The 18,127-nt window shown below is 44.9% G+C and overlaps 1 protein-coding gene across 1 annotated transcript in view; it reads right to left on the minus strand.

Moving 5' to 3' along the window:
- Positions 1-18,127, minus strand: part of kcnh2b (potassium voltage-gated channel, subfamily H (eag-related), member 2b) — a 353,732-nt gene that overhangs the window by 164,260 nt on the left and 171,345 nt on the right. The window contains exons 3-6 of the mRNA XM_056299819.1: positions 7,964-8,119; positions 6,796-7,009; positions 3,116-3,444; positions 2,255-2,466 (exon numbers count right to left, since the gene is read on the minus strand). Of these exons, the coding sequence (XP_056155794.1) occupies positions 2,255-2,466; positions 3,116-3,444; positions 6,796-7,009; positions 7,964-8,119 (911 nt within the window). The remainder of the gene's footprint in view (positions 1-2,254; positions 2,467-3,115; positions 3,445-6,795; positions 7,010-7,963; positions 8,120-18,127) is intronic.

Here is an 18,127-nt window from a genome sequence, read left to right on the forward strand (position 1 = left end):
CAAGTTTATAGTCATCTTTTGTCACTTTAGGTAGGCTTTAGTGGCAACAAGGCCACCACAAAAGTCAAGGCTGTGTAAGTAGTGGGATAGCGAGCTTAACTAAAACAATGTTTGCCATTTACTCATGTACTGTGGGAAGATAAAAAAACAACAGGCTGACCTATTTTAAATATAGGTCTTACTGACATCTGATTTCAAAATCATGCTGACATAATGACACTAGCAAAAAAGACACTTAAAGAGTGCTTGTATATCTCATGTGTTGGATTGAAACCTTCGGCATACCATATCGAATGAGGGCTGCAGTCGGGATACTCTCAGTGATGCAAGACGCTATCCGTGCCAAAGCATCTGTTGTTTTTGGAAGTTTATGACACATTTCCTAGTACATATCTATCGACTGCAACCCATCACTGTCATTAAAAAAACAAAGTAATGCAGAGTTAAAGGACAACCCAATTAATCAAGGTGAGTGGGCTGATGAGTTGTCATATGAGTAATCAACCTGGAACATTATTGCTGCAGGTACGGCGAGGGTGGCTGGCCATACGGCACGTAGGCCAGTGCCAGACAGAACAACAGAAAACAAACAGAGATAAACTGAGAGATTGCAAGAAGTGAAGACAAAGCCAGAGAAAAACGGAAACTTCATGAGATGCAGTGAGAGATTAAGAAAAATAGGGGGGGACGGGGGGGAGTGAGAGAATCAGGTAAAGACAAAAAGGGAAATTTAGAGAAAGCAAAAGCATCCAAGAAATGTATCCACTCAACATTGAATCATAGAATATGAGAGCCATGATGTGCCTTAACAGAGTTTAGTTGTCCTCTTTCCTTCCAGTCATCCAATACACATTGTTCAGACCTAAACCTCTGCAAGCCCTGAAACAAAGGAGAGGAACAGTCTGTGCTGGAGCATCCCAATTAAACAGCAAAAAAGCAAAACATTCAGCTTAACTTATGTGCTCATGTCAACAAGATTTCCCCCATAAAACAAACTTTGTCATGCTGTCATTGCCCTTATTAAGGTTTTTTTCGGACTCTGATGGTCGAAAACAGCTTTAATAACCCAAGCTTCCTTCATTTACATCTTCACCAAATTTAATTGGTGCCCCCCCCATCCCTTTTCACTGCACAGTTCAAACAGGCAGGCTTTGTTTCCATCTCCTCTCCACAAGTCCCATATGGTGTCCTCTCCTGCCTCTCCTCAAGTCAGTTACCTTGATAAACGCATTTCAAGCAGATGTGTTGAAACAGCACAGGTGGCGTTGCTTTAATGCGCCCTGGCATGTGTCATTTTTCTGCATGCGAGTATTTGTTGTACAGCAGGGACAACAGCTGCACAATGTTGTTTTAGCTTTGACATATCCCCTCTTAATCTGCGAAAAGCCTACTGTTCCCGTTGCGCGAGGTTTGTAGTTATGGTGGCACGGGACCCTTACGTAAGAGTCACGTCGAAGGGATTTCTGGAGTGGTCAAAGTGTTGACTGCGTAACACGAGGTACTTGTTAATGAGTCTTCATCCCGTGGTTTGAATGGGAGGACGAGGAGTGACTCTGCTCCTCTGGCTGGAGGAAGAGGTGGGAGTTGGAGCAGGGGAACAAAGAGCGTGAGCAAATTAAACAGCTTCACTGCAACATGCGCCCTTTTTCTGTCTCTCCCCTAACTCAATTACCCACGATTCCACTGCGAGCAGGATCACCAACAGGCGCCTCTGAGTCACTGGCTCATCTGAGCTCAATCAATCACATTCTCATTCAATTAAACTCCCGCCACAGGCATTAGCACCCCAAGGCAGGCTAGCTCTCAGCGAACCGATATGATACGTGTATGGCGGGACTTGAGTGAATTATGCTAACCTAGTTATGTGTCTCTGTGAAAGTGCAGAAATATACATGAACACACAAATGCACACTGACGCCAACATGAACATGCACAAACACACAACTAAATCCGTCCACACATATCTTGATCATCTTTCTGCCAAGTACATAGTCTGTGAGATCAGATCAACCGACTCATGTCCTTAAGCTAGGTTTAGCACCAGTGTGAAGTATGAGGTCAACTTGCTTCACTTCCAGCTGTGTGGGACACCACTGATTGATGTTGTACAGCAGTGTACAAGAGCAATAATGAATCACAACACCAGCCAAAGAATGCTGACACATACATACACATGCACACACACACATGCACCTGCACCAACAGCTTTTCTCACCAGCACTGCGCGCTCATTTACACCACGTGGTCAACTTACCTGTGTGACTTTCTCTGTGACGTTGTGCGTTCGGTCGATGAGTTTACAGGGAGCTATGATATCCATCTCTCCAGGCGGAAGGGCGATGAGAGGATCGGGTTTGAAGTCCACAAAGTTGAGGGTGATCTGGGGGATCTTGGATATGGTGCGATAACGCATGAGGTCTGAATCCGACGTGGAGTTCAGTATGTTGGACTTGTTGTTCACTGCACCTGCAGATAAAATAAAATAGTAAAAAATGGTCAACTTCTGGAATGGCACCTTCCAGTAACTCCAGGTTCAAATATTTTGGCATAAATCGCAAAAAAAAAGTATGTGAAACTCCATGTAGTGTTCATTTTTGTGAATACCAGCTTAGCCACACATCTATCCCTACCCACGTGGTAAACCACAAGCAGAGCATTATGAGTGAACATAATGCACATGTTGAATTTGAATTTGTCTCTAAAAGTATTAGCACACATTGTCATTTATTCTATTTACCTGTTCTGGGGAAAATAATGTGATAGCAATGTGATTGTAAAGCCCCCAGTGATGTAAATGATGTAGGGTTATACAGATACATTTGATTTGACTTGAAGCGTTACAGTTGTCTCACATAATGTAATCTCTAAATTCATCAAGTTACATTTCTCTGACCATATAACCTTATTTTTAGTTATAATGATGAAGTACTCATGCATCACATAAATGTGCATTTTTATGTAGTTCAAATCCCCCATCCTCCTTAAATTTCCGCCTCCTATTCAAGATCCATCCTTCCTTTTCTCCTTTTCCCACTCATTCTGTCCTTCACCTCCCTTCTCCCAATTTACCTCTTACGTTCCAACCCCTCTACCCCCCACCCCCTTTCTCTCTCACCCGTGCTGCTGCTTGAGGGCCGGACGCTCCCTCTCCGGTTCTTGCGGTCCCAGTCCGGCCTCATGGCCTCGATCTCGTCCACGGAGGAAGCGCGCCGCATGCTGTGGAAGCTCTCCCGAGAGCGGCTGTGCGACAGAGAGCAGTTGGAGGCGGAGGCGTCCGGGTTGAGGCTGAGGCGGTGGGGCGCCACACAGGGTGACGAGTGGGTAAGGGGACCCACCAGTGGCGCTGCGCAGGGAGGAGGAGGAGGAGGGGGCATGGCACGCTCAGAGCCTAGTAAGGTACACTGGTCCTCCTGACGGTCTTCAGGCCAACTCTGCAGACCCGCTCTGGAGAACAGAGCAATAAATTACATTAAAACTTTATCTATGAAGAACTTTTTTCTCGCAGTTCCCACCACTGCTCAACCCCTATAGTTGTTTGGAAGGATGCAGACGTCCACATGTGTTCTTAGATAGTCTTGAAGCCAGCTGACTATCTCTTCACACCTTCCAGCTGCAGGTTTCTGTGGGGAACGTAACTCATGTGGAAGCTCATGCCATTTCCCTCAGATCCGCCTGCAGCTGCACAGGTGCACCGCTACCTTTATTAGTTGTTAATTGCAGTAGTGGGACCTGATACTCCAGCTCCCCATCCAGGAACATCACCGACTATGTTCCCTGTGATGTCCGGCTAAACTGGAGGCAACACTGGGGTTCATGGTTTGAACCCCAGTGTTGGAGTCCTGGCGTAAAATTTTGCTTTGCCGCTCTTTAAAACAGTGCCACATGGAACATCAAACATGTGTATAAACAGAATAGTTAAGGGTGTGCAAGAAAAACAGGGTTCTGAAAAACAGATTTCTAACAGTCGGCTAAATCAAAAGGGGGAAAAACAATGGTTCAAATAGAGAAGCATCAGTTGTAATAACTCATCCAAAGCCATTGTCTCAAGATGTTAACTGTATGCGATAATCCAACATCAAGAGAAAGGTTTTCTATATTTCAGGAGCAGCAATGGCAAATGTTCAAACCAACTTTTGCTTCTTCTAACACTCAAGTTTCAAGGTGTTTCTAAAAAAATTTGTAATTATTTTTTTTTTGTGGACCCCCCCCCCTTTCTCCCCAATTGTTTCCGGCCAATTACCCCACTCTTCCGAGCCTTCCTGGTCGCTGCTCCACCCCCTCTGCCAATCCACGGAGGGCTGCAGACTACCACATGCCTCCTCCGATACATGTGGAGTCGCCAGCCGTTTCTTTTCACCTGACAGTGAGGAGTTTCGCCAGGATGACGTAGCGTGTGGGAGGATCACACCCGAACAGGCACCCGGACCGACCGACCAGAGGAGGCATTAGTGCAGCGACCAGGACACATACCCAGAGCCGGCTTCCCACATGCAGACACGGCCAATTGTGTCTGTAGGGACGCCCGACCAAGCCGGAGGCAATACGGGGATTCGAACCAAGATCCCCGTGTTGGTAGGCACCGGAATAGACCGCTACGCTACCCAGACGCCCTGTGTTTCTTCATTTTTTTGTTCATGGAAGCAGAAGCTCTTTACAGACTGGATTAGGAACATCAAGTCAACAAGAGCCTGTGAGGCTTGCATCCACAGTGCAGCGGTAGCTAACCATTAAGCCTTCTAGGCGAAGGCCTAAGACTCCACAGAAAAAGGAAAACACTTTAATAAATACAATACAATCTTCTAATCAATCTGTTAACATTGCATTACATTTCGATTTCGACTACACATACGAATTCGGGAGGCTCTGCTTACAGTCTCTCGGCCAAAAAAAAAAAAATCATCCAATCACCTCACATGGTTAGGGGTCTGACTCCTCCTGCCAGCGCCTTCGGCATCTCGAGTGAAGGTCTCCGCTATCTAAATACGTTAGGCGGTAATACTGGATTGATAGATTACTCAACCAATCAGATTTTTATGTGTAGCGGATGGGCGTATTCTTTTACGCTTGCCCAGCGTCATAGGGCTTCCGCTGCATACAGCCTACGTGAGCGATTGTTCAGCCAATCAGCAGCAGCACCGAGGTCTGAGGTTGAAGCCGTGGTGGTTGCGTTCCGCAGCGCATCGCGGTAGTTGGCGGCTAATGTTAGCTAGCGTTTGTGTTTTTGATTTAGTTAGCTAAGCTAGCTAGCCGTGAATGAGAATAATGTCTCAAGGAGAACTCGTGAATGATGTGGTGGCAGATTTATTAGTCACACTATTTTCAAGACGATCGTTCGGGGAAAAGCAAAGGATTGTGGAGATGGGCAGACCAACCCCAGTTAGCGGCTCTGACCCAACCGGGGAAGACGTATGTGCGGCATTTCACTTGTTTAGCTGTGACAGTCCCGGTTTCCACGGCATCTGCTGAAAGGACATGTTCAGCACTTAAAAGAATAAGAACGTACTCCAGGAATACAACGGGACAGACACGACTCACAGCATTGGTCTCCATTGCCACTGAGAAGGACATTCTGATGGATTTAAAAGCCAAAGGAGTGCTCTATGACCGTGTGATCGACCGGTTCATCCAGAAAGAAAGGAGAATGGATTTTGTCTTCAAATAGACAACACTGGTGAGTCAACTGTATTTTTTGTACAGTTAGTTGATTTGCTTAATGTTTGATTGTTTTTATGCCCAGCGGCCCGGCTGGTACGTGTTTGTTGAGTGTCTTGATGGCATAATATGCCCAGCGGGATTACTTCCAGTAAGGTTGTACGTTACACCATGTCGCCACACGATGTCGCTGTTGTGAAAGTGAAAAGTGTCAAATAACTTGATGATGGTGATGATTGTGATGATTACCACTTTTGCGACTAAAATATTGTAGCATGGCGATATGACGGCTGTATTTGGGTAATTATGAGGAGTTGACGTCTCACCGAAGGCCTAGGTCTGAAATGCACGGTCCGCTACTGCTAACCATGTGCCATGGAGAGCCATGTGTATGCAGGTTTTCATTCCAACCCGACTCCACACCAGGTGATTTGTCTGATATGTTCTTCTTCTTTGGTTGACGGGTTGCTAATCAGTGAAATCACCTGGTGTGGAGTCCGGCTGGAATGAAAACCAGCATGGCACATGGTTAGCCACTCCCAACATAGTGTAACTAAACTTAGCACAAAAAGTAAGGAAATTTGTGTTGGTAGATTATTTCTTTGTTGTAACAACGCTTCTTGGCAATAAATCTTATATCAGGCACCTGATTGTCAGCACCTGGGGTACCAGAAGCTCAAAACAAGAGTCAATAGCAGCAGCAAAATAAGCTGTTTGGCATTGGCAGAGAAGATTTGGCAAATTTTTCATGGGCGCAACCCACATACTCAGCTTTGCTGCTCATCCCACAAATGCATGTTCCTTACAAATGTGGCACCATTTAAAAGGGAAATAAACAGGTTTTCCAACGGTATAAGATTTATTACCAAGAAGCATTGTTACAACAGAGAAATAATCTAACAAACACAAATTTCCTTACTTTTTGTGCTAAGTATATATCATGATTGTTCTGTTTTGAAATGATTTCAAACATTTCTCTTGTGCAGCTGCACTTGCTAACAACTGTGTACCGTACTTGCAAAAAGTAAAACCGTCAGTCTACAACAGTCAGTTGTTGCATGTCCAATGTATTTGTCAACACCAAAGCATCTGCAAATATAACTGCTCTGATGGCATCCTTATCAGCAGACACACCAATCCTACCTGTTTCCACTGACTTGCTCCTGCTGGTCTGGCGGTAAGGGGGGCAGGGGCAGGAACTCCCCCAGGGCCACGGACTCGTGGCCGGGGCGGTCCTGGTGCAGCGGCAGGGGTGTAGCGGTTGGAACGTGGCCCGCCTCGGCGTCGTCCAGAGAGATCTTGCTGTTGGAAAGCGAGCGCAGCAGGGGCAGGCGCAGCTTGAAGCCTCGCGGACGACCTGCAATAGAGGGACAGAAGAAAGGATGGGTGGAGAGAGAAACAAAAATACATTTGCATCTTGAGTTGAGATCTTCTTTCTTTTTTTTAATTCAATACCAGTGGAAAGCCTGGTAAGAATGGCAAAACCACAAGGCGCAAGCACAAGTTGCACCTGTAACACAAACATTGGACAGGAGGGAACACTTGTCATGATGTACTCGCGTTCATCACAAGTCTTAGGTTCAATTCAGACTGCTGACGCATGGTGTAAATACATAAAAAAGAAAAGAAAAAGACATGCATGATATGATAACTAAAGTACTTCTACCACACTAGAATCTTTCTACAAAACAGGCTGACCAGAAGAATTTAGGTGAAACAGTTATTATCCCTTACTGATCGTAATCACAAAATCCATTTCAGAAAAGAAAATCTGTAAATTAAGGGGAATTTAAAAAAGGCAGAAAAGGAGGTGCAAGTCAAAAAGACAACAGTGTGCCTTCTTTTGTGCACATTGTTATAACTAATTCTTTGTCTCTGGCTTTGTCTCTTGCAGATACGCTAAACAAGGTGTTTGAGACTAAAATCATAAAATTAAACTACGTCTGCTGTGGCAAGGCTGCAGACGTGCATCATCCTGACCAGCTTACAGTCAGCATCTACTGTGGCAAAACGGGTTGGAAAATCTTGCAGGTTTGCCATGTGACCATCTGTGCCAAACAAAGAGGACCCGCTATTACATTTGCACTTCATATTTCAGAACTTACACTGAGAGTAACAACGCAATGACCCTCAACTTGTAGATTAGCAGCATTAAAAGCAACCAGTGATAAGATGCAAAACTCGGCACCTGAGCGCCTGTGAGATATCCCGTTTTTCACAAAGCTTATTTTTAGCAGCCACCAGTCACAATAACTGAGCAAGTGTCTTTTTTAATTAGTGAGATCATAGTTGAGACAAAGACCACATCTACCAGTGACAAGCCAGGTGGGCAGGCGATGGTTGAGCTCCTGGTTTGGATCTCTCAGTCTGTCTTCTGACATGACTTCGAAGTTGAGGATAAACATGATCACCACGCCATCTTCGTTCTTCACCGGCACCACGTCCACCAAACACAGGAAGCAATGACCTGGGGTTGGAGGGGGAGGCAGACACATGGAGACAGGGCGATCAGAGTGGTCTTTTCCATACACGCACAACAAGTCTGCACGTAGTTGTAATCGCAACGACGTGGATGTTCTCCACACGCACATTGACACACACTAATTGCATATAGAAATGAAAGCACAAACATGTGAGTGAACCCAGGACAGGGAAACCGACACATGTTCATGCTCACCATAAAATGCACATCTCTCACACGCAGCTTCTCACAAGACCTGCTACTCACACTAATCTGCCACATAAGTGTTAAACGAGCTGGGTAACCATGAAATCAGACTACGTGTGACTAGGAGCGGCCGTGGCGTTTTGACACGGCCTAAAGGGCCTTGAGAGAACCGTTGGGTTGGCTGGCTGAGAGCACAAGCTGCTGTCTTGCTGGATGACCAGGGATTTCCCCCATCAACCTCGAGTGAGATTTTTATCAAGTGCAGGTACATAAATGCATTTACATGTGCACACAGACATGCGCGCGCACATACGCACAGCAAACATACCAGCTCACTTGAGACATTGGGGAATTAAGATGCTCCAGTTGACAGCTGGTATTACCAAGCCAAAAAAAAGAAGAAAGAGAAGCTCTTTTATTGGCTCTGTGTATGTGTGTGTGTGTGTGTGTGTGTGTACACCTGTGTGTGTATGAACTAATTTCACTTTATCTTGCATAGGACTGATTTGGAGCAACAATGTAGGTATCAAATGTTTTTTTCCGAACAACTTTTATCAGCTATCAATTTCCACCATGCAAATACTATTAATGAAACATCATTTAAGTAAATTTATCTTAGATGATCTATGACACATTCTGTATATTCAACGATAATACGGATAGCCAAATATTCCAGGTACCGTCACCAGCATCATCCATCCATCCAAACCACTTATCCTGCTCTCAGCGTCGTGGGGATGCTGGAGCCTATCCCAGCAGTCATTGAGCTGCAGGCGGGAGACACCCTGGACAGGCCACCAAGTCATCACAGACCCCCCCCCCCCACCACCACCACCACACACACACACACACACACACATTCACACCTAGGGAAATTCTGAATTAAAAGACAATAATTCAACCAAAACCATTAAACTGAAAACGCTGAAACGTGACTGGAGCGTGGACTTTCAAGAGCACCACCACCACCAGCACCAACACCACCACTTCACCAGCACCAACACTTTCAAAATGTTTCCTGTGTGTTTGCAAAAGCCATCTACTGTACCTCAGCTATTAAAATAGTCCACAAACTGTAGTACAACTGTCACATCACTGGTTAATGAGGGACATCAGTCAGTAGCAGTTTTGGCCAAAGTCTCCAGCATGCCATGTTTCATGTTATCGTCACAAAATTACTCGTGAATTTCTGACAATTCTGGTGATGGCTATGATAATTATGATGATATTCGATGATTAAATTACATCCCGGTGGATTAAACGCAGATGCTAATCAGCTACTCGGATGTGAGGCTTTTTATTCTATTTTTTTCCCTTCATGATCAAGCGGCTCATCTCTTACCTGGTGGACGATGGTCAGCTGGCACTAGAAATGTCACGCAGAGCAATTTGACAGCATGGAGCGCTACTGACGACCTAGTATGTTTACACACCGATGTACTGTATGCCTGCTGCCCGCCTCACTTCCCAACCCGCCTGTCACTCACCTCACATCATCACTGTAGAGAGAGCAGAAATCCGATTGGACAAATGCATAATCCTAACATAGGGGGGGAAAAATACATAAAACTCTGGGAAAACTGAAGGATTACACCATCTGGCCCCATTCATCTGCATGAGTGTGTGTGTGGGTATGTGGGCATGCACGCGCACGCAAGCGAATGCATACAGTACATGCACGTGTCCGTGTTAATACTTGTCTCTGTGTTCATTCACAAGCTTTTCGGTCATGCTCATTCATCCCGATTTGATCAGCAGCCATGACACTGTAGCTGCAGCAGTTTTAACCACACAAGGTGTGTGGCGCTTTGCTGTATGATGCATGACTCTAGACTGAGAACAAACTATATCGTCTTCTTCGGGTTTTTTTGCATGTCCAGAGTTGAGGTTTCCTCACACACTCTGAAAATCACACGTTGGGGTCGACGATGGGTAGAAAATGGTCACTTAACACTTGAGCAAATAGCAGGAATTACTATTCCACTGGTGCATGTGACTGTTTCTAATTTCACAAGTCTATACACTTTCCTCTGATTTACATCGTAAGGTAGGTGGTACTGTAAATTACCTTTATGACTACGCCTCACAACCTTGCTATAACCTGTATGTAGCCGTTCCTTACAATTGATCATTATTTTGCATCGCAGAGTTAATATTAGCCTGATCGGTAATGTCACTTCATTGAGCTGACGGGTACGTTGGGACTCTGGGAAACCTTTGTCAGGACTGCGGGCAGGTGCATTAATAGAAATTGTTCCTTTTTAAAGATTTTAACAGCTATTCTAAAACTCCTATCAGACTGCTGCCCTTCCCTACCTAGACTATAAAAGCAGAAATTTGTAACTGTCACCGCTTTCGAACAGGATACTGTGATGTGGACGACAGATGTGAATCATAATCCTGGAGGAAAACACACACATGCATATACACACATTCAAGACACAAAAAAAACAAAACAAAACAAATAAGCACATACACAAGAACTCATACACGTGCTTATGTGCACAACCAAGCGCACATCGGATTAAATGCCAACAAAAGAGGATTTAAGTTTGATTTATTATATTTTTCTTCTGTTTCCCTATCCCACTTAAAAAGGCCAAGTCAGCAGTATTGTCCATACTTCAAAAAATCTGCATTGTCCATGTTTGCCTGCTTTGTGTGTATGTGTGTGTGTGTGTCCTGGATTTGGTACAGTCAGGCTCATGAAGGATCAATCACATAATATTCAAGTTACATTCAGATGTACTTGTGACCTCTTGTTCCTTTTCCTTTTATTAGGTCTCCCCCCTGGAGCAGATGAAAGGAATTGAGCCCTGAGGTTAGCGGGACAAATGCCATTTCATCTAGGTGGCCAAATGTCCCCCCTTGGATGTCTTCCAATTCCGCATGTACTATCTGATAATCTGATTCAGCATTACTGACTTTCAGAGCTCTGGGAGATTAACCCAGTGGTCTGCAGCACACACCCGTGTCCAAACGGTCCTTAGGGCAAAGTGCACTGAAGAACCAGGAATGTTTCAATAAAGTTCACACAGCACATCAAAAACAATAACATCGACCTGAACCAGCTGGTGTGGGTCCATTTAGTTTGGTGTTTTGAATGTAACAAAGTAGAGCTCTCTCTCTCTCTCTCTCTCTCTCTCTCTCTCTCTCTCTCTCTCTCTCTCTCTCTCTCTCTCTCTCTGCACTGCACTGCATGCTGGGAGGTTGGGTGTGTGAACATGAGTGAGGGTGTTGAATGAGTGTGAGGTCTTTTTGGGGGGATAATTCACTGTTTTTCTACTGCTTTTCACTTTTCTCTACATGTTAAGGTAAGAGGAGTTTAGTCTTACTTTGTTGTTGGTTTTGAAGAGTGACTGGAGTAGCTGGTCGGAGTTTTGGCGTTGTACAGTATGGCGTCCCTTCCTGGTGAGGGTTCGCCTCCCCTGTCTATTAGACATGGGGTTAGAGTCGTGGCTGACTTGCGGTACACTGTGGAACAGGTTCTCCTGGCTGTAGGAGAACAGGTCGGCCATGAGAATATCACATATGTGTGTCGGACGAATAAAGCCATGGTGGCTTTTGTCCGAGAGGAGCATTTGGTCCACGTGTTGGTTGAGAAAGGCCTGGTGCGAGACAATCTATTTCTTGCCATCTTGCCATTAATTGTGCCATCGACACGTATTACCGTGTCAGGCGTATCTCCATTTATTCCGAACAAGCTCCTTGAAAGAGAACTGAGTTTTTATGGAAAGTTTGCTTGTGGGTTCAGAGCAGTTCATCTGGGTTGTCAAGATGCTAGACTACAGCATGTTAACTCCCCATGGAGACAGGCGTTCATGTAATAATAAATAATAATAATAATAAATCAATCTTATATAGTGCTTTTCTAGTACTCAAAGTCGCTTTACAATAAATGGAGTGAAACAACGACAGATGAACATAACACAGACATACAGGGGTGGATGGGAAGGGGGGCTACAAGAGGGAGAAGCGGCAACCACAGACGACGCCAGCAGTACTCTCCGACTTGGACAGATATAAAGGGAAAGGAAAAACAAACATAAATCACATAAATCACAGATGCAGGTCAAGTGCTCCGTCCCAAGCCTGCCCCAGACCAGGGGTGTATGAGCGGATGGGGGGGGGGGCACGAGAAGGCAATGGAGAAAAGGTATGTCTTGAGACGGGATTGGAAGAGTGGGAGGGATTCTGAGTCTCTAATGATTTGGGGAAGTGAGTTCCAGAGCCTTGGAGCTGCTCTGGAGAAGGCTCGGTCACCAAAGCCGCGGAGGTTGGACCTGGGGGTAGAGAGAAGGGAGGCTGAGGTGGATCTGGGGGACCGAGAGGGTTGGTAGGGGGAGAGGAGATCGGTGAGGTATGGGGGAGCCAGTTTGTGAAGGGCTTTATAAGTAAGAACCAGGAGTTTGTAATTGATCCGGTGGGAGATGGGTAGCCAGTGGAGGTCTTTTAGGACTAGGGTGATGTGGTGCCAGGATTTGGTGAAAGTTAAAAGTCGGGCTGATGCGTTCTGGACCAATTGGAGTCTCTTGATAGAGTTAGCGCTGATGCCACAGAGGAGTGAGTTGCAGTAATCAAGGCGGGAGGAGATGAAAGCATGGATCAGTATCTCAGCAGCAGAGCGTGTGAGAGAGGATCTTATTTTTGCAATGTTGCGAAGGTGGTAGAAGGAGGATTTGACCATTTGGCAGATATGTGGCTCAAGGGAGAGGGTGGGATCAAGGATCACAGGATGTAAAAACTGGAGACCAGTTTCACTGTTATGTACAGACTATAACATAATTGCAAAATGTCTTTCAAATAGACTCAAAGTGTGTATGGATACTGTTGTACACTATAGCCAGATGTACTGTGTTCCTGACCGTTCAATCAAGGATAACCTGCTTTTGGTATGGGACATTATTGATATATCTAAGCTCCAGGAGCTGGACACTGGTCTTCTTTCTATAGATCAAGAGAAGAGTTTTGATAGGATTGATTGGTTTTTTTTATTCAAAACACTTGAAGGTTTTGGTTTTGGAGAAAAACTTATTTGATGGACCAAGTTAGTGTATTCTGGAGCCAGCGTTCTGTTAAAGGTAGGTGGGAGACTCAGCCGACTTGTCTCTGTTCAGAGAGGTATAAGATATGGGTGTCCCTTATGTGGAATGCTGTATTCTGGATTCCTGGCCATTCCTGGCCATCGAGCCTCTTTTAATTCAGCTCAGGCAGGGTCTCTAAGGGTTAACCTTTTCATAGAACATCACTAATTCAGTTAGTTTGTCAGCATACGCTGATGATGTCACGGTTTTCATAATGGGTCAAATGATGTTAAAATTCTCAAGCAGAAATTGGCCATATAAGAACAAGCTTCTTCTGCAAAAGTCAGTTGGTCAAAATCTAAGGGTTTATTACTGGGGGAGTGGAACACAGAAGGGATTAAACGCGTAGGTGTCTTTCTGGGCAATGACCACTTTCCAAGCAAAAACTGGGAGGGTTTAGTTGAAAAGATCAGTGCCCGACTGTCTAGATGGACTTGGATCCAGCCTCAGTTGTCCTATAGGAGGAGAGTCTTGATTGTTAATAACTTGATTGCCTCCATGTTCTGGCACCGGTTTACAGTTGTAGAACCTCTGGACACGCTCATAAGAGAAGTACAGAAGAGGCTGGTGAACTTCTTCTGGGGAGGCTTTCACTGGACCAAATGTGCTGTATTGTTCCTCCCAGTGTTAGAAGGTGGCCAGGGCCTAATTGACCTCTGCAGCTGTATCACATCTTTTTGCCTTCAAACTGTGTAGCAACTATTATATCATAAACAACAGCTTTAGAGTGAGATAGCATCTGTATTGCTTGGTAGGATTATGAACCTGAATTTCTTCACTTCTTCCTTCTGGAACTAGCTGGAATGAAGTTCACTATAACACCTTTTGATCGGGCTGTCTTCCGAGCTTGGGGAACAGTATTAAACACCAAGAGAGACTGCTCCCAGATCTATGGCAGTGTAGGGGAAGAACCCCTGTTCTATAACCCGCTAATACACTGCAGGATGCTCAGCTCCGTCGGTGTACGGAGATCCCTTGCAAGAGCTGGACTTACTAAGATAGCGTGTCTCAGATCTGGAAGATAGTGGAAAACGGCTGCCATTTTAAGCCAAGAGACTGGTTTTAAATCTCTTCGTCTAATTGACAAGCTGTTGGAGGACGTGATCAGTGCACTTCCTGGTTTCTTTAGAGAAGCACTAGGAGCAGAGTGTGTAGAGGATCAGCCAGTTATGCGGCCTGTTTTCCATCTTTGTCCATCAGTGCTGCAATGGAGGAGCAGGAGAAAGTGAACGGGGCCATTCTGTCTTTTAAAACACTAGAACTACAGGACTTCTCAAGAACATCAAAGAAGGCCTTGTATGCTGTCACTGTAAAGGTTCTCAACAGAACCTCACTAGCTGGCGTACAGGAGACGAGGTGGTTGAGTGTGTTTACACCAGGTTCATCTCCCAAAGGCAGCTGGAGGTCCCTATACAAACCCCCCCATATAGAAACGCACTGGATCTACAGTGGAGGGTAGTTCATGGGCTGTGGCTATGAAGGACATGTGACACATATAGATCCTAGAGCAGGAGTTGCTGTTGTTTCTGTAATGATGAAGAAACTCTACACCACTTATGGCTCAGCTGTCCCAGATTGAGACCTCTTTTTCTCTATGCTGCAAGCAGTGGCTCAGAGGTTGAGGAGAGGTTTTCGAAGACAGCCTGTTTGTTTTTGGTCCTAGTTACATGGCAACACAGTGCAGATGTGTCACCTTGGTTAATTTTCTAATAGGTCAGGCAAAATGAGCATTTGGCTTAGTAGAAGAAACAAAATGAAAGGCACAGGGTCCACAGATGCTACACTCATGTTCAGGGGTCTAGTGGCTGCTCGGCTGAAAACTGAGTTCACATATTTCGAAATGATCTCAAACTTGGAAGAATTTGTTTCTGTTTGGGGACATAGAGATGTCTGTGCACCGTAGAAAACCAATTACTTGTTCTTAATTTCTGAAAAAGGCAAGGTCTGTATGGTCTTTGTTTCTGTTTCTTTTGTTGTTCAGTGTGTATATTAGTATCTGTTAATTCTACTGTTTTTGTAATGTAAATGAAAAATTGGCCAATTAAAAAATTTGGTTAAAGGTCAAGATCTCTCTCTCTCTCTCTCTCTCTCTCTCTCTCTCTCTCTCTCTCTCTCCTCTCTCTCTCTCTCTCTCCTCTCTCTCTCTCTCTCTCTCTCTCTCTCTCTCTCTCTCTCTCTCTCTCTCTCTCTCTCTCTCTCTCTCTCTCTCTCTCTCTCTCTCTCTCTCTCTCTCTCTCTCTCTCTCTCTCTCTCTCTCTCTCTCTCTCTCTCTCCTCTCTCCTCTCTCTCTCTCTCTCTCTCTCTCTCTCTCTCTCTCTCTCTCTCTCTCTCTCTCTCAACCTGTACAGTCTTGGCCCTTTAAGGCAGGGTGCCCACCACTAAGGTAACTCAGTAGTGAAACCTACACTGGTTTTATATTATCCGTGACTTCCTTCAAAGCGATTAAAATGACTTTAGCCTCAAAGGAAAAGCTGATGAGCCGGTAAGGGTCTCTAGAAGCCACGGTTCAAAACTATCAAAGAAACCCAAAACAAATGGATTAAAAAACAGCCAAGATTAGATGGTGTAACATCTGGATGGTACAGCTGGGCTATAGGGTCAAATTCTTGCAGTATTAAAATAATTTAATTGCTTTTTGATGGGATGAATTGATTCATCTGGTCTTCAAGCATTAGCAAATGTTCTACATACAATAGAAACGCTGCTACTGACAAGAAGAGTTAAAACTGATACTCAAAGGTAAAAATATACATAATGAAGACACTCTGTGAAGGCCACGGACACATTGGTCTGGAGGAAAACTGAGGGGGGGGGGAGATAGAAAGAAATAAAGAAAGAACACAGCTGAATAGAGGCGTGACAGACAAAAAGATGGATAGACAGATGAACACATAAAAAAAGAAAGAAAGAAAACAAGGGAGAGGTAGATAAAAAAAAGGATTTAGACAGATGCAGACAAAGAAACAAGGAATAGAGGAAAAGAATAAAGAGAAAAAGATAGAAAGAACACAGATGAATAGAGAGAGTGACAGACAGATGGACACAGACAAAGAAAGAAATAACGAATGAAAGAAGGGAGAGGCAGATAAAAAGGGTAGACAGACAGACGCAGAGAGAAACAAAGAAGGAACAGATGAAAAAAGAACGCAGATGAATAGAGGGAGTGACAGACAAAAAATGGATAGACAAATAGACACAGACAAAGAAAGGACAGATAGTAAAAGAAAGAGAAAGTGAGAGACAGACAGGTTAGTGTGACTTCCTGTCCGAGCCCTAGTGGGACAGACTGTGTGTGACATGCTGCTGTCCAGCGGTCTGCAGGGACAAGGTGGACGGATTAGTGCTCCAGGAACATCTGACCACAGCTTAGCAGAGGATGAGGGAGGGTGTGACACCAGTAAACATGGATTTGGCGAGCCTCAGGTAACGATGTCAGATACTGTACAATTCAGAAGGAAAGGGATTAATTCTAACCCCTTGGAGAGTCCTGGGGAGGTTTTTCTTTTTTTTTTTAATTCACTTTTCTTGCCTTTTGCAAAAACAAACAAACAAAAAAGACCAAAAATAAACAAACAAAGAAGACAAATCCCACTACTTCCACAAAAAAGGAGCCTTCCTGTCTTACTGCGTGTCCCCTGTGCATTCTCCAGCACGTGGGATTAGAAAATATCCTTACGGAACAAGCGGATTAAAGGACAATGGATTAGTACTCAATCGACCCGCTCCTCACTTTCTCCCACGGGGAGGAGGGGTCAGAGGGTATACTTAGGCAAAGGTAGAGGGAGTTTGAAGACAGACAGATGACTCTTTACTTTTCTGCTTTTCAACAGGGGGCGAAGTCAAAGGACACACCTAATGATGAGAAACAGACACTGGTTAACTGCTCGCATGTCTATTTGGTTGCTTTTAAGAAAGCAGGTGAGCAAACATGGGAAGTGTCTGTGCGTGTAATATCCTGAAGGATAGCAAAGTCTACCATCCCTTGAAAATACAATCCTACAGGAACTACAGGACAGGAACAGAAACTACAACTACAGGACACCCACATGGGAGCACCCCAAAGCAAACTGGATTTCCCGTTCAAATTGACAGCCCAGCTGCACCACCTAGTGGACGACAGTGGCACCTACACATCTGTTGGCCGGGCTGCAGACTTCAGAACTCGTTTTTGAGTGAGAAGGCCGTTTGCTGTCAATGGAACAGCTTGATTCACCCCTCTTGACAAGGTATGTCACGACACGTCATATGTTTACCAGACTGAGAGAAGTACACACACATATGGGTATAAAATGGAGCGCTATACTCAAGTATATATAATCTGCATTGGCGGCACGGTGGCCCAGTGGTTAGCACTGTCGCCTCACAGCAAGAAGGTCCCGGGTTTGAACCCCAGGGTTGTCCAACCTTGGGGGGCATCCCAGGTCGTCCTCTGTGTGGAGTGTGCATGTTCTCCCCGTGTCTGTGGTGGGTTTTCTCCGGGTGCTCCGGTTTCCTCCCACCATCAAGAGAAACATGCGTGTTGGAGTTTATACCCCTGTTTGTGCCCCTAACCAAGGCAATGGGAAAGAGGTGGAGTTGGTCCCCGGGCACAGCAGGAAGGTGGCAGCTCACTGCTCCTAGCTACACAGATCACAGCTAGGATGGGTTAATTAGCAGTAACTGAATTTCCCCAAGGGGATTAATAATGGAAACTTAAACTTAAATTGTTTCACTAAGTTTCACT

This window comes from Lampris incognitus, chromosome 19, assembly GCF_029633865.1.
Source record: "Lampris incognitus isolate fLamInc1 chromosome 19, fLamInc1.hap2, whole genome shotgun sequence".
NCBI classification, from domain to species: domain Eukaryota; kingdom Metazoa; phylum Chordata; class Actinopteri; order Lampriformes; family Lampridae; genus Lampris; species Lampris incognitus.